Genomic DNA, 14,569 nt, shown 5'->3' on the forward strand with positions numbered 1-14,569 from the left:
TATTGTTGAGGTATAAAATGTTTCATTTGTTGTGACCACATCGCTTCAGCGCATAGTCAAAAACACAAATATATAAATATATAATATATAAAATATATTAAAACTTTTACTCGAAACAAGTATTGAGGCAGCCATTCTATATCTTTTATTAATTTATTATTATTATTAGTTATAAGTTTTAAGTTTATATTGGTTTTTTTTTTTTTCAGATTTGTGGGAAAAACCAAAGCACTCGGAGGAAACCCACATGGGACCTGTCCCTCTAGGACAGAGCTTTATGCTCAGTGCAGGTACTTAACATACAACAGAATATTGGATCTGCACATTATCATGAATGAATCCACAAAGGTAGGCTGCAATTTCTCTGTCACTGATTCTTTTTGTCCTCCTTTAAATCAAATGTAGGCTTTTGTGAACAAATCTAAAAACCAGTTCTTCCTTTCTTTCACATCTGGAGTCAGATAACAAAGAATAAATTAGAACACGCTAAACTTGCATGAAGTTGATACATATCTTCATTCTGAACATGACTTATTAGGGAGTAATGCAAAGTCTGTTAACATTTAAGTTAAAAACATATCACTCCTGCTGTTGTCTTTAACAAGATCATTCAGAAAGTAATATTTTGTGTTGCATCTACAGATATATATCACCAGCAGTTATGTCCTTAGAAATTAACGTTTAGTGCATTCATATGCTTCATTATGTCAACCAGAGAAGCTTTGCATGAAATCTGACTGCGGGCCGGGATTTAGGACAATAGACATTTATTGTATATATTCCTAAATTCAAAAATGCTTTGACAGAAATTCAGTATATGCTCACAGTCCATCAGTTCTTCTATTTCAGCAGCTTTCTGCCTTCAGCTAAGTGGCATACCAGACAAATAAGTTTTGCTTTCCTGGAGAAACCAGAATCTGTTTCTGAGAAACAAAACAGAACATGACTCATCTTCATGCCCTCCATGATACAGGATTTAGATTTTATTTACTACATATGCAGGTTACAGTTAGGGTGGGGCACTGTGTTGTGGATTGATTTGGCACTGTCATGGGCCATCTGCAGTACCTGGGCGTCGTTCTGTTTCAAATTACTGCTGATTGGCTGCGATTCAAATTATCTGAATCCAAACATCACTATTCTTGTGAAGAAAAGGCACGTTATCGCTGGTGATTGTAAAATACGAGGCTGCTCATGTGATTTTATATTTCTAGGAAGAGCTTTCAGGGCTTCATATGTAAATTATAATCTCTTATTCAAACTTGGCATGTGACCACCTCAGCATGTCACATGCTCAGTCAGACACAGAAGAAACGCTTCTCTCTGTTTTCAGTATTGTATTGTATTATTATTATTGTATTATTTATTTAGTGGACAGAGCTTGTGTGTATACATGGAGATGTGTTTTGGCTCAATGTCCTGCTGAAAAACAAATGATGGTCCCTCTAAGTGTAAAGCAGATGGGATGTCATGTAGCAGAATGCTATGTCATCCATGCTGGTTAAACGTGCTTCAGGAAATATAATATAATGTAATAGTGAGATGTGCCTGTTACTTGAACTCTGTACACAAAGGCTGTATGTAATTATGCTACAGTGGATCTGGTCTGTATTTAGGACAATAGACATTTATTATATATATTCTTAAATTCAAAAATGCTTTGACAGAAATTCAGTATATGCTCACAGTCCATCAGTTCCTCTATTTCAGCAGCTTTCTGCCTTCAGCTAAGGGGCATACCAGACAAATAAGTTTTGCTTTCCTGGAGAAACCAGAATCTGTTTCTGAGAAACAAAACTGAAAGTAACTACACCCAGAATAAAAGGAGACGCCCGCAACAGAAAAGGACAGAGCTTTATGCTCAGTGCAGGTACTTAACATACAACAGAATATTGGATCTGCACATTATCATGAATGAATCCACAAAGGTAGGCTGCAATTTCACTGATTCTTTTTGTCCTCCTTTAAATCAAATGTAGGCTTTCGTGAACAAATCTAAAAACCAGTTCTTCCTTTCTTTCACATCTGGAGTCAGATAACAAAGAATAAATTGGAACACGCTAAACTTGCATGAAGTTGATACAGATCTTCATTCTAAACATGACTTATTATGGAGTAATGCAAAGTCTGTTAACATTTGAGTTTAAAACATATCACTCTTGCTGTTGTCTTTAACAAGATCATTCAGAAAGTAATATTTTGTGTCACATCTACAGATATATAACACCAGCAGTTATGTCCTTAGAAATTAACGTTTAGTGCATTCAAATGCTTCATTATGTCAACCAGAGAAGCTTTGCATGAAATCTGACTGTGGGCTGGGATTGGCCCCCGGGCCGTACTTTGGACATCCCTTCTAGGGCTGATTACAGTATTTTATCTGTGGTTTGTTCTATGCTTTAGTCTAGTCTGTTACAGGGTCCTTTTTCTTTTTTCAGTGAGATGCAGTTTAAATAATCTGGGTCAAGTGTGAGATGGCTGAGAGTGTACCCACAATGGAAAGCTCAGATGAGGAGGTAAACAGTTACTTTTTAATTCCAAACATAATAATAAAAATGAAAGAATATATGTAGCACGCGCTGTCATGTTGAAATACATTTTAAACTGCATATTTTTCTCAATTACTAAGGAGTTCAATGATACATACGATTCCTTCTGTGAAATAAACTGTGAGGAAGGAGAGAACACTCAACCATCACCACAGTGTAAGTGTAACTCTATATAAGTGATAAAATGTAATGACTGTATACATGCTCTGATGTGTAGATACTGAGATGAACTTCTCTTCCCTTATGACAGATGTTCCTCCACCAGGAGAAGTAACAGTTCTGAGTGCTGACCAGGAGACTGTTTCTCTTGGTTTACCACTCGCTGATCACTCTGTTAGGTGTACACTGCAAATAGATTACTCCTACATACAGAGAAGCAGTTTGATCACACAGGACTCTGGCACTGTGAAGGTTGAGGGACTGAAACCTGGGACTGAGTATACTTTCAGCATCACAAGGATTGCAGACAATGGAAATCGAAGCAAAGCAACCACACTATCTGTCTTCACAGGTAAATCTCATACGTCAAACAAACATGAAGGAGAGTGCTGTCTGAATGGTATTTGGGCTTTTAACTTATACAAATGTACTTCTTACACCGAGGTGTGCTCTCAATATATGTTTGAGACATAAGAGGTGGTACATTGTATTTCTAAGTGCATGAAGTGATTGTGTGTCTTTAATCTCCAGTTATAAGTGAAACTATTATTTCATTCCCGCAGAGCCCAGCCCTCCTGGTAACATTGCTGTCTGTCAGGTCAGCAGTGAGTCACTGACTGTGCATTGGGAGGCTCCTGCTGGTGAAGTGGAGAGTTACATCGTGACTTGTTGCAGTGAGGGAGAAATTGTGCAAGAGTTAACAACGGAGACAAACAAACTGACTCTCAACAACCTGAAGCCAGGGGTGTGTTACTCGCTCCAGGTCTCTGCACAACTTAAGAATGGAAGAAGAAGCAAACCAACTTCAACATCTGCACGAACATGTAAGTAAAACAAAATCACAATTGCAAAAAAAAAAAAATGAAGAAGAAGAAACAAAATTTGTTCAAATTCTTGTTAGTGAGAGATTCTCTTTCTCCAAGATATTCTATTCACCATTGTTTAAACACCATTGTCACCGCTGTTTAATCAGCATCTTGATATACCGCAGTGGTATATCAAGATGCTGATTAAACAGCATGGCCATGACACAGGTGAGCCTCAGATTGTGAAATGTGCAGATTTATGTTGAAAAATACATGTATTAGGCACTCAACTATGACATTTAATTAAAACAAATATAACTTAAATATAGATTCAACTCCTTAATTATTATAAATTAACATTGTCACCTAACTGTCATCATCACCTGACAGACTGTGTCACTTAATGCTTCAAACTGAGCAGCAGATACAGACTATATAGGCTGTTTTTGTTTCATATAATGGCCATTGTATGGAAAAAATACATGTCTGTTATTAAAAATTAAAAATCCTGGGTGTCGGTTAGCACAGTGTGGCCCTTTGCTGCATGTCATCCCCCATCTGTCTCTCCCCACATTCCTGTCACTCTTTAGCTGTCTTGGTCAAATAAAGCTTAAAAAGGCCAAAGAAAATATCTTACAAAAAAAAAAAAAAAACAGCCAATTATTTCCAACTGACCTGTCATTCAATACAATGCAGTTCACCCCATTATTTAGTTGGGAGGAGGGCTGGTTACTTCTGACGTTTTTTATTGTTTGCACATTAATGTGGACGCTGGTCCATTGTATTTTTATTCATTTAGGTAAGTAAAGTTATTTATTTTTTTACTACTAGGATTGGTGGAGAGAGCATTTTTATGTTATGTCACCAGTTTACCATCAACATTTTTCAGAAACATGCTGCATCTGTTGCATTTATTAATGTACTCCAGCCTGTTTTCCTTTTAAAATATAACAGACTGTTGCATCGTCACAGATCTTCTGAAAAGCTTAGGAATCTCTCCCTCAGAGTTTGACAAAATAGGGGCCCCCAAATAGCATCTTGCATAGGGCCCCTAAGCAGCTAGAAACGGCCCTGGAAAAGACACAGACGACCTGACAATAACCCACCAACAAACACAGAGACTAAATACAGAAGTGAAGATGACGACAAGACAGGTTAAAACTAATTATAGACAGGTAAAACCAATTAGAGTGGAACAGATAATCAAAATTTGCCGGAAAATTCAGAAAAGCTTTTTCAGCATACATGAGTGAATTTCTTAATTAACTTTGGATCTGTGTCTTATTAAAACGCAGATGATTGGCTCATATCCACATCTTTATATCCACAGGCACACCACTGGAGAGTTTATTGGAGAATCTGGGCTTGGAGCAGCACTACAAAGACAAGCTATCACTGAGCAGAATACTTCAGATTGATGAGAAGACCATGAGTGATGAACCTGCCAAGTGTAAATCAGATCTTCCATTTTATTTTCTCAAGAAACTGATGATGGTTAATGTGACAGCTAGAAATGTGAAATGTACATCTGTGAATGAATCAACCTGTGATACTGCATCCGAAAAGACAGGGTTAGATTTTGATAATCTGTCTGACAGTCTACATTCAGGTGACATGCTGAACCCTCTTGACATAATCACTGCTCTCTTTTTGTGTTCTGATGGATTTGTACAGCAGGAAATGGCACTCAAAATGTCTATGTGTCAGTTTTCTGTGCCTCTGCTGCTTCCTAATTGTGACACAAAGCAATGCACACTCATGCTTTGGGCCTTGAGAGACATTGTTAAAAAGTACAGACCTCAGTCACTTTCAGAATCCAAGGGCTTTATTGAAGACAGAATTGTTGTCTCTGAACTTCCAATGATATCTTTTGTTAGACTGGGTGACTGCTCCTTGTCCAAGTCAGAGATACTGAATAAGCTTCTGAGCAATTCTCAGCAGTACCATGACACCTTTATTCACCGTAACATGGAGTGTGGTAACAGTCCAAAGAAAATATCCAATGGATTGGCTGAAATTACTTGGTACCTTCCTTGTGGGAACAAAAACATGGATGTTTTCAGTGAGCCAGTGGCTGTAGCTAACCTTCGTGGGGATATTGCTTCATTTGAGACACAATTTTCCTTTTTGTGTCAGACATCTGCAGCAGTTTTTGTCTTCTTTGACAATTTGGACTCTCAGTGTGAACTGCTCACTAACCAAAACCACAAGGCACAGATCTTTTTGGTGGGTAACCATCAAAATCAGAACTTGGAGGCTCTAAAAACACTAGCAACCAAGTTGGCTTTAACTAAGAGCAACATCCTTTTAAAGACTAAGTCCATGAATGATGCAGACTTTGTAAAAACAATGCGGAACACAGTCAGGGATGTAGTTGAGAAATCAAAGATGAAGATGAGGGTTGAGCAGATGGTTGACATTGCCCATGAACTGGGAATCTTGGTTGATGAAGATTCTGAGGATTGTCAGACTGCCAAGGAAAATGCAGATGCCATCACGGCAGAAATTCAAGACATTCTAAAATACAAAGAAGATGAGTTACCCCTGCAAGGCCAAATATGGAAGGACCTGACTTGCTTAGAGAAGGAAGAATACCGGCTTCGAAAAGTTGGGTCTAAAAACATAGAAATGTACAAAAGTGATCTTCAGAAAGAGAAAACAATACTCCGGGAAAGACAGAATTCTTATGACATGTCAAAGGCAATGACATGTTTCATCAATGCAATATCAAATCCAGGGATAGAGAGGTGCTATTTCCTGAAATGGATGCGAATGAATCTTGATAACCTCTCTCGAGAAAAACTGTCTGTCCTCAGGGAGCAGTACAAAAAGAAATACAACTCTAAGAACAAAGAGGAGATCAAAGACATCGACAGACAACTTTCCAACAGCTCACTGGGGACTGAACACTTCTTCCGTGAAATGGGTCAGATCTATGAAGCATCAGTTTCTCTTCCAGAAACAGACCCATCACGTCAACAATTACAGCATCTGCCCAAACTATGTGCACAATTGTTGCTTGATGGATTTCCCCTTGAGCTTGTAGATGGAGATGCATCCAACATACCTCTCAGATGGGTGAGTGATGTTCTCTCTCAGCTCAATGACTTGGTGTCTCCTAAGAGCAAGATATTGGTAGTCACAGTTCTTGGAGTTCAGAGCACAGGAAAGTCCACTCTCCTCAACACCATGTTTGGAGTGCAGTTTGCAGTCAGCAGTGGTCGATGCACTCGAGGTGCCTTTATGTTGCTCATCAGAATCAATGAAGATGTTAAAAAAGTTCTCAACTGTGACTTCATGATGATCATTGACACTGAGGGCTTAAAGTCACCAGAGCTTGCACAACTAGACAATAGCCATGAGCACGACAATGAGCTTGCAACACTTGTTGTGGGGTTGAGTGATATCACTATTATCAATATTGCAATGGAGAATTCAACAGAAATGAAGGATATCCTACAAATAGTTGTGCATGCCTTTCTCAGGATGAAAGAGGTTGGCAAAAAGCCCAAATGTCAGTTTGTCCACCAGAATGTGTCAGATGTTTCAGCACATGAGAAGAACTTACGAGACAGGAAACTGCTCTTGCAACAGTTAAATGAGATGACCCAAGCAGCAGCCAAAATGGAAAAGAAAGAGGAGAACAAGAGTTTCACTGATGTGATGGACTACAGTCCAGACACTGGGAACTGGTACATACCTGGACTCTGGAATGGAAACCCACCAATGGCACCAGTCAATGCAGGGTACAGTGAGGCTGTTTATGAGCTCAAGAAAAACATCATCCACATTTTGGGAAGTTGTAAATCATCTTCAAATAACATATCTGACTTTACAGAGTGGATCACAAGCCTGTGGACTGCAGTCAAGCATGAAAACTTCATCTTCAGCTTCAGAAACAGCCTCGTGGCTGATGCATATATGAGGCTGTGCACAGAATTCAACAAATGGGAATGGGAATTCAGAAAAGAAATGTACACATGGGTTACAAATGCAGAAACAAGAATTTCCAACTTTGGCACTGTTGCTGAGAAATCTGAGATATCTGACATGAAAACGTTTCTCAGTGAGATGAAAAGTGAAGCGTGCACAGTGCTGTCTAAATTGGAGACAAAGCTTCTTGAAAATCTGGAACAGTACTTCAAGCAAACAGAGGGTCATCTCTATCTTGTTGAAAGAAACAAAGAGGAATTTGCAAACAGCGCAAAGAGCCTTCGACGAAACATGGAGAGCTCTGTACTTAACCAACTCAAAGCAGCAGCTGACATCAGACAGGGAATGACAGAAATTGATAAAATCAAAGAGAACCACACAAAACAATTAGAGCGGAGAGTGCATCGACTGATTGATGAATGTCGGAAAAAAAAATTTGAGATGACAGACAAAGAGCTAGATGAAGAATTCAATAAGATGTGGAATGAAGCCCTGGAAGAACTATCTTGTCCAAAACAAAAACCCTCAGATGTCATCACAAGTGTGACCTACCACCTGAGAGAAAATCTATCACGTAAGGGGAGTCTTTATTGTGAATTATTAAGTCAGAAAAACCTGAAAGATTGTGGACAGAAGCCTTTCAAATGTACAGCTGAAGGATTTTACAGACTTACCCACACATTTAGCAAGTTCTTCAACATTGAAGATCATGTAATGGCTTCACAAAAACTAGCTGACAGCATCATAAATGCTTGCACAGAGTTTGTGACTGAAAAAATACAAAGAAAAAACAATTACCATGACACTTACATCCAGGAGATCCTACGCATGATTGACAACAAGCTACAAAACAGTCAGAATGTTAAGATAGAGACTGAGTTTGAAGTTTCTCTAAAACAGCACATCTGTGCAGATGCAGCCAGACAGTTCCAGAAAATGCACGAAGATTTCATACGTGTTAATGATCCCTACAGATGTCTGAATCAAAACAAAGACAAGTATTGTGCTGATTTTAAAGATGTGTTCCATGGCCAAGACCAGTGCCAGAAGAAGGCAGATGAATTCACAAACCGCTGCTTGAGGCCTGCAGTCAAAGACTTTGTCAACCGTTCCTTAGGTCCTGACATCATTGGTGAAATGCAGACACGCTCTGAGTTTAGCACACGAATGTCCTTCCAGTATTCACTTTTACTGGATTTGCTTTCAAAGAATGACTTTGAAGAGTATTTGAGCTATATTAACTCATATGAGGATTATGTAAAGAAATGGATCCTCAACAAAATACTGGAACACTTCTCAAAAATCACTACAACATTTGAATTTGAGGATAAACATCTCCAATCAAGCATCAACAGCATAAATGATGCTATCAACAAAGCCAAAATAGAGAAGAAAGGCAACTTGAAGACATTTGTTGAACATGTCTGTCAGGAACTTGGTGACAAACTGGTCATTTCCCAGGATGCTCTTGGTACTTTCATGATCCTAAACAATGCTGACTTGGAACAGTTTGCTAAATGGCTCACTGAGTGTGTGAAGAACATGGCACAAGCTGTTGGGGAGAAGTTTAAAAAAACAGATATACAAATGAAATTAAAAACTCTTCATGTGAAGCCTCAGAACGAGCTTTTCACCAAACTGATTGGATGTGGTCAACAGTGTCCATTCTGCAAATCACCTTGTGACGCAGGAGGACAGGAACATAAAGAGCACTTCACTTCACTACATCGGCCAGAGGGTCTGGGTGAATTTAGGTGGATCTTTACAGGCAAACTTGTCGTTGACATATGCAGCTCCTCAGTGTGCAGTGACACACATTTTCGCTGCAGTGCCACAAATGGTGAACGGCACCCTTATAAAGATTACAGAACAATCTTCCCAGACTGGCACATTCCTCCAGATGTGAGCCTTGAGGCATCAGACTACTGGAAATATGTACTGGCAACGTTCAACAATAAATTTGCCAAAGAATACAACGCACAGCCTGCTGATGTTCCTGACACTTGGAAATCTATCACACACAAGCAGGCAGAAGAGAGCCTCAAAAAGTCATTTAATATGTAAGACCCAAAAACGGCTTTGATACGCCTTATATACAAGTTTTTGCAGAAAGTTTGATCTTACTTTTATGTGAAATTGTAGAGAACACAAATAATGATAATAATAACATGTTGTACATAAGGTTGAAGATGTACTCATAGACGTTTTACCACTATGGTCTACAATAGGTACATGAGAGAAACAATGTTCCCCTCAGAGATCATTGTTTTATTGAAATAATCTGCTTTTAATGCATGTTTATGTTGACCTCATTAAAATTTTTAAATACTCTTTTACACGTTAACAAAATACAACATGTTTTAAATGTTACTAAATAAATCTGAGTTTGAACTTATGATCTTTGCCTGACAGATGAATGCCATTATATTTAAAAGATGTACACAGTTAATCAAGGCAACAAAGTGAAAGATTTTTTTTCTTGTCAAATATATTATGAAATCTTTTTTGTTTTTTTGTGAGTTTCTGATGGCAGATATTTACATTTACATGTCATTTTCAAAGATAGTGATATTGTCATATTATGTTTAGTCTTGTCTGTGTTTCTATCAAGTTTCTGATGACAAATATTTACGTATACATATTCACATGTACATCACTCAGTCTGCATGCAGTAATGTCATAACAAAAAAGCATGGTATGTGATTATTGTAATTTAGAAAATTTTGAAAATAGATTTCAATGTGTTAAATGAACATTCTGTCCAAATGTCAACATGTACGCTATACATGACAGTTTGAGTTTTTTCCTTATATAACTGAGTAACATATGTAATTTTTCTCTGAATTCAGAATCTTTGTTTTTATTTTCATGACGTATCATGCACGTGGGATTAATGTTAACAAATATATAACTGACTATTAATTCAATAAAGAGACAAAACTGAGACATGCTCAGAGTCTGGACTTTTCAGATTTACTCAACATTTCATCCAGAACATGAACGTCTTCACTGCTACATCACGTCACTGTCAGGTCAACACAACTTCCACACCCACAAAGCAAGCTAAAGAAGAGAAAAGCTTCCACGTAGAAATGTACAGTTTTCATCCTCTTCCAGATGTTGTGTGTCTGTCTCTGTCCTGCCACCCACTTTGGTATTTTTCTTCACACATCCAGTTTCCTCAGAGTGAGCAGACTGCAGTGAATCTGTCACAATGGCGCCCTCCAGTGTTAGCTTATAAAATAGACAAGGAAAAAGAACAGACCAAACTGAATCCCTTGTTTCTGTTCTCACCTCCAGTGGTGTCTTTGTAGCTGTGTTGCAGTGAGGTTTACTTCACAACCCTCACTGCCTCTATATCCACAGAATGATATGTAGTCTTTATTGAAAGTCATAATGTATTTTCTCTAAAGTATCTAAGTCAAAAAGATCTGGTGTGTCATCTCAACCTCGGCTCTAGATGGGGCCATTTATATTTTTTATGTGTTTTGTAGCTACTGTAGTTTTTCCTTTACACTTGGATGGAGAAGGTGAAGCAAGTCTGTTGCCATTAGCAACTACACCACTAGATGCCACTAAATCCTACACAGTGACCCTTTAAAGGTGGAGTTTGTCACACTTAGATAGTTTAGTGGATTGCCGAGAGACAGAGTTATCGATCCTTCTACTATAACCCAAGAACAAAGAGCAAAGGAACCACAGACCACAGAGAGTGTTCTAACTTTAAAACGTAATATTCATTTAAAAAGTGCTAACTCAATATCTTAGTCCATCTGCAGTGTATGATGAATTTCTGCTACTGGTAAGAAATAATATTGATCCAGGATGCCTACATGATAATGGGCAACATGATAAACAAATAACACGATTTGTGATGATTTGTGGTAACTGCACCTGTTGTGGTTTCGTGAAAAGTGACAAAGACACTGTGAAAGTTACCATCCTACCCTGTTTTCTGGGAGGTAGTACACTGTAGTGTCAGTAGGGAGGACTGACCAGGTCATGGTGACTTTTCCATGTACAAATTCATCGGCCAGGGGGAAATGCTCTGAAGAATCCTGAGGGAAGACTGACTGGGTCACAGCGACTTTTCCACTTGAGCTCTAAATTAGTGGCTTCTTCTTCTTCTTCTTCTTCTTCTTCTTCTTCTTCTAAACTGAGCTTAGAATGACCTGCAAGCATTTATATGGCAGCCATGATAAGAGAAGGAGAGAGAGAGAGAGAGAGAGAGAGATTCAAATTCATGTATAAAACATGAATATCACACAACATTTACAGTGATGGTCAGTACCTTCTTTAACTGTGATGGATTTCCAGCGTCCCTGCAGATCATCATGTAAGTTATCGTTACTTCAATTTTTTGCCATGAGTGACCGTTCTCAATGTGACAAACACTTTGTTTCACATTTCAATTCAATTCTGACAATGATAATGAAGTCATATTTTTCACAGGTCGTCTGTGTATATATCCTTCTGCTATAACATCCTCTGTCGCATAGCCTAGTTTAACTGAAGTCTGTTGGATTAAATAAAAAATAAATAAAAATACACCCTGCCCCCCAGTGTACACTGTACACTGTCCTTCTGCAGGAAATGCTGTATGTCTTCAATAACCAGGTGTGGGATGCTCTGCTTTGAGTTGTGTCTGTAAAAGAGAGAGCAGCACATTTTACCTGCTAATAAATAAACTGCTGTCAAATCAGACTATTTATCATTTCATGATATTTAATGTGTTGTTAAGAATAGTTAAATAATGCACTGTTATTGCATATATATATATATATATATATTCTTTTGGCCTTTTTATCAATAGGACAGCTGAAGATAGACAGGAAAGGGGCAGAGAGAGGGGAATGACACGTAGCAAAGGCCGTCTGATGCAGGACTTGAACCGGGGCCGGCTGCAGCGAGGACTGTAGCCTCTACACACGGGACGGCCACGTAAACCACTACGCTGCTGACCGCCCCTGTTACTGTATATTTGAAAATGTATGAAAGGAAATGTGGAGCACTGTTTCAACACAGCAACATTTATACCTTTACAACCAGCGTGTTTATGATGAAATTGCTCAGAAGAGCACAAAGGTCTTTATAGATCCAGCCTCTCAGTTTTGTTCTCAAAGTGCACCAGTACAACATTTTCTGGACCTCCACAGAAGGTCTGAGGTCCACCCACCACAGTCTCACAAACTCCTGTGGGAAACACTGTATCACCAAATGTGCCTGTGCATTGTCTGATTTATTTATCATCACTACTGTGATTAGCAGTAAAACACAAGCACTCCAGGAAAGTCACTGTGACAGGTGGTCCACTCAATTCAATTCTGACAATGATAATGAAGTCATATTTTTCACAGGTTATCTGTGTATATATCCTTCTGCTATAACATCCTCCGTCACGTAGCCTAGTTTAACTGCAGTCTGTTGGATTCTTTGTGCACTGTGGATGTCTTTTCTTTATGAATTCTCTTTCACATATTTCCATGACCGTACGATGTTCTCCACTGAGGTCAAGTAAAAGTGTTTAAGGAAGTAATTTTTTGGACTATCTGACCACACCCTGAGACTTAGAAGCTGGTACATGCAATAAACAATGTTGCACTTGTCTTGTGCTCGTGAGGGTTCAGTGTCTTCAATCTGGCAAACCACGTGATCTTTGAGTCTGTGGAGGAGGAGGTGGAGGGAGACAACTCTCCAAAATTCAGAATTTGGACGGCAGTACAAAATTTTAAATATCAATGTAACACATAAAGTTACATATTGTTTGTCTGTAGAATCAAAATGGTGAAATCAGAAATTAGCTTCTACAAATAAAAATACACCCTGCCCCCCAGTTACACTGTCCTTCTGCAGGAAATGCTATATGTCTTCAATAACCATGTGTAGGCTTTAAGTTGAGAGAGCTGCACATTTTACCTGCTGATAAATAAACTGCTGTCAAATCAGACTATTTATCATTTCATAATATTTCATGTGTTGTTAAGAACACATGTCAAATCAGACTATTTATCATTTCATGATATTTAATGTGTTGTTAAGAATAGTAGAATAATGCAAAACAATGCACTGTTATTGTATATTTGAAAATGTATGAAAGGAAATGTGGAGCACTGTTTCAACACAGCAACATTTATACCTTTACAACCAGCGTGTTTATGATGAAATTGCTCAGAAGAGCACAAAGGTCTTTATAGATCCAGCCTCTCAGTTTTGTTCTCAAAGTGCACCAGTACAACATTTTCTGGACCTCCACAGAAGGTCTGAGGTCCACCCACCACAGTCTCACAAACTCCTGTGGGAAACACTGTTTCACCAAATGTGCCTGTGCATTGTCTGATTTATTTATCATCACTACTGTGATTAGCAGTAAAACACAAGCACTCCAGGAAAGTGACTGTGGCTGTCTGGGAGGAGACCTCAGTCAAACTTTCTGCAATAAAATCTGAGTTCATCTGAGAAGGCTGAGACCACACCTCACCCAAAGAGATTTGGCCAATATTAGCTACTGTACATGTTAGCTACCTAAGTGGGCTACATACTGTCTGGTCTTAGTCTTGGTCATAACTTGCTCTTGACCCATCAGAGTCTTGGTCTTGTCTTGGTCTAGATACTCTAGCAGAATTCTTTGTGAAAAAGTGTCTGCCTCCAAAATGAAGGAGTCTTGGTGGAGCTCCCATATATGCTGAGCACATGTTGGCTACTTTTCCTTCACTCTGCGTTCCAGCTCGTCCACTTTTCTCTCTCTTGTTTCCTTACTCCTCTCTTGTCTCCTCACTCCTTTATATTTTTCTCTCTCTTGTTTCATCACTCCTCTCTTGTCTCCTCACTCCTTTATATTTTTCTCTCTCTTGTTTCCTCACTCCTTTAGATTTTTCTCTCTCTTGTCTCCTCACTCCTTTATATTTTTCTCTCTCTTGTTTCCTCACTCCTCTCTTGTTTCCTCACTCCTTTATATTTTTCTCTCTCGTTTCCTCACTCCTTTAGATTTTTCTCTCTCTTGTCTCCTCACTACTTTAGATTTTTCTCTCTCTTGTTTCCTCACTCCTCTCTTGTTTCCTCACTCCTTTATATTTTTCTCTCTCGTTTCCTCACTCCTTTAGATTTTTCTCTCTCTTGTCTCCT

General features: G+C 38.6%; 1 protein-coding gene across 2 annotated transcripts in view; it reads left to right on the top strand.

The window, feature by feature from the left end:
- Positions 1-302: 302 nt before the first annotated feature.
- Positions 303-14,569, top strand: part of LOC104932937 (interferon-induced very large GTPase 1) — an 18,479-nt gene continuing 4,212 nt past the window's right edge. The window contains exons 1-6 of one of the 2 annotated variants that reach the window (XM_019269052.2): positions 303-348; positions 2,439-2,516; positions 2,630-2,705; positions 2,800-3,060; positions 3,272-3,532; positions 4,845-9,675. In XM_019269052.2, coding sequence (XP_019124597.2) covers positions 2,475-2,516; positions 2,630-2,705; positions 2,800-3,060; positions 3,272-3,532; positions 4,845-9,511 — 5,307 coding nt within the window. In that variant the 5' untranslated portion in view covers positions 303-348; positions 2,439-2,474 and the 3' untranslated portion in view covers positions 9,512-9,675. Of the gene's footprint in view, positions 349-1,799; positions 1,929-2,438; positions 2,517-2,629; positions 2,706-2,799; positions 3,061-3,271; positions 3,533-4,844; positions 9,676-14,569 lie in introns of those variants that run through there. The other variant, XM_027287760.1, reaches the window with a different exon arrangement.

This window comes from Larimichthys crocea, chromosome XIV (genome assembly GCF_000972845.2).
Source record: "Larimichthys crocea isolate SSNF chromosome XIV, L_crocea_2.0, whole genome shotgun sequence".
Taxonomy (NCBI): Eukaryota; Metazoa; Chordata; class Actinopteri; family Sciaenidae; genus Larimichthys; species Larimichthys crocea.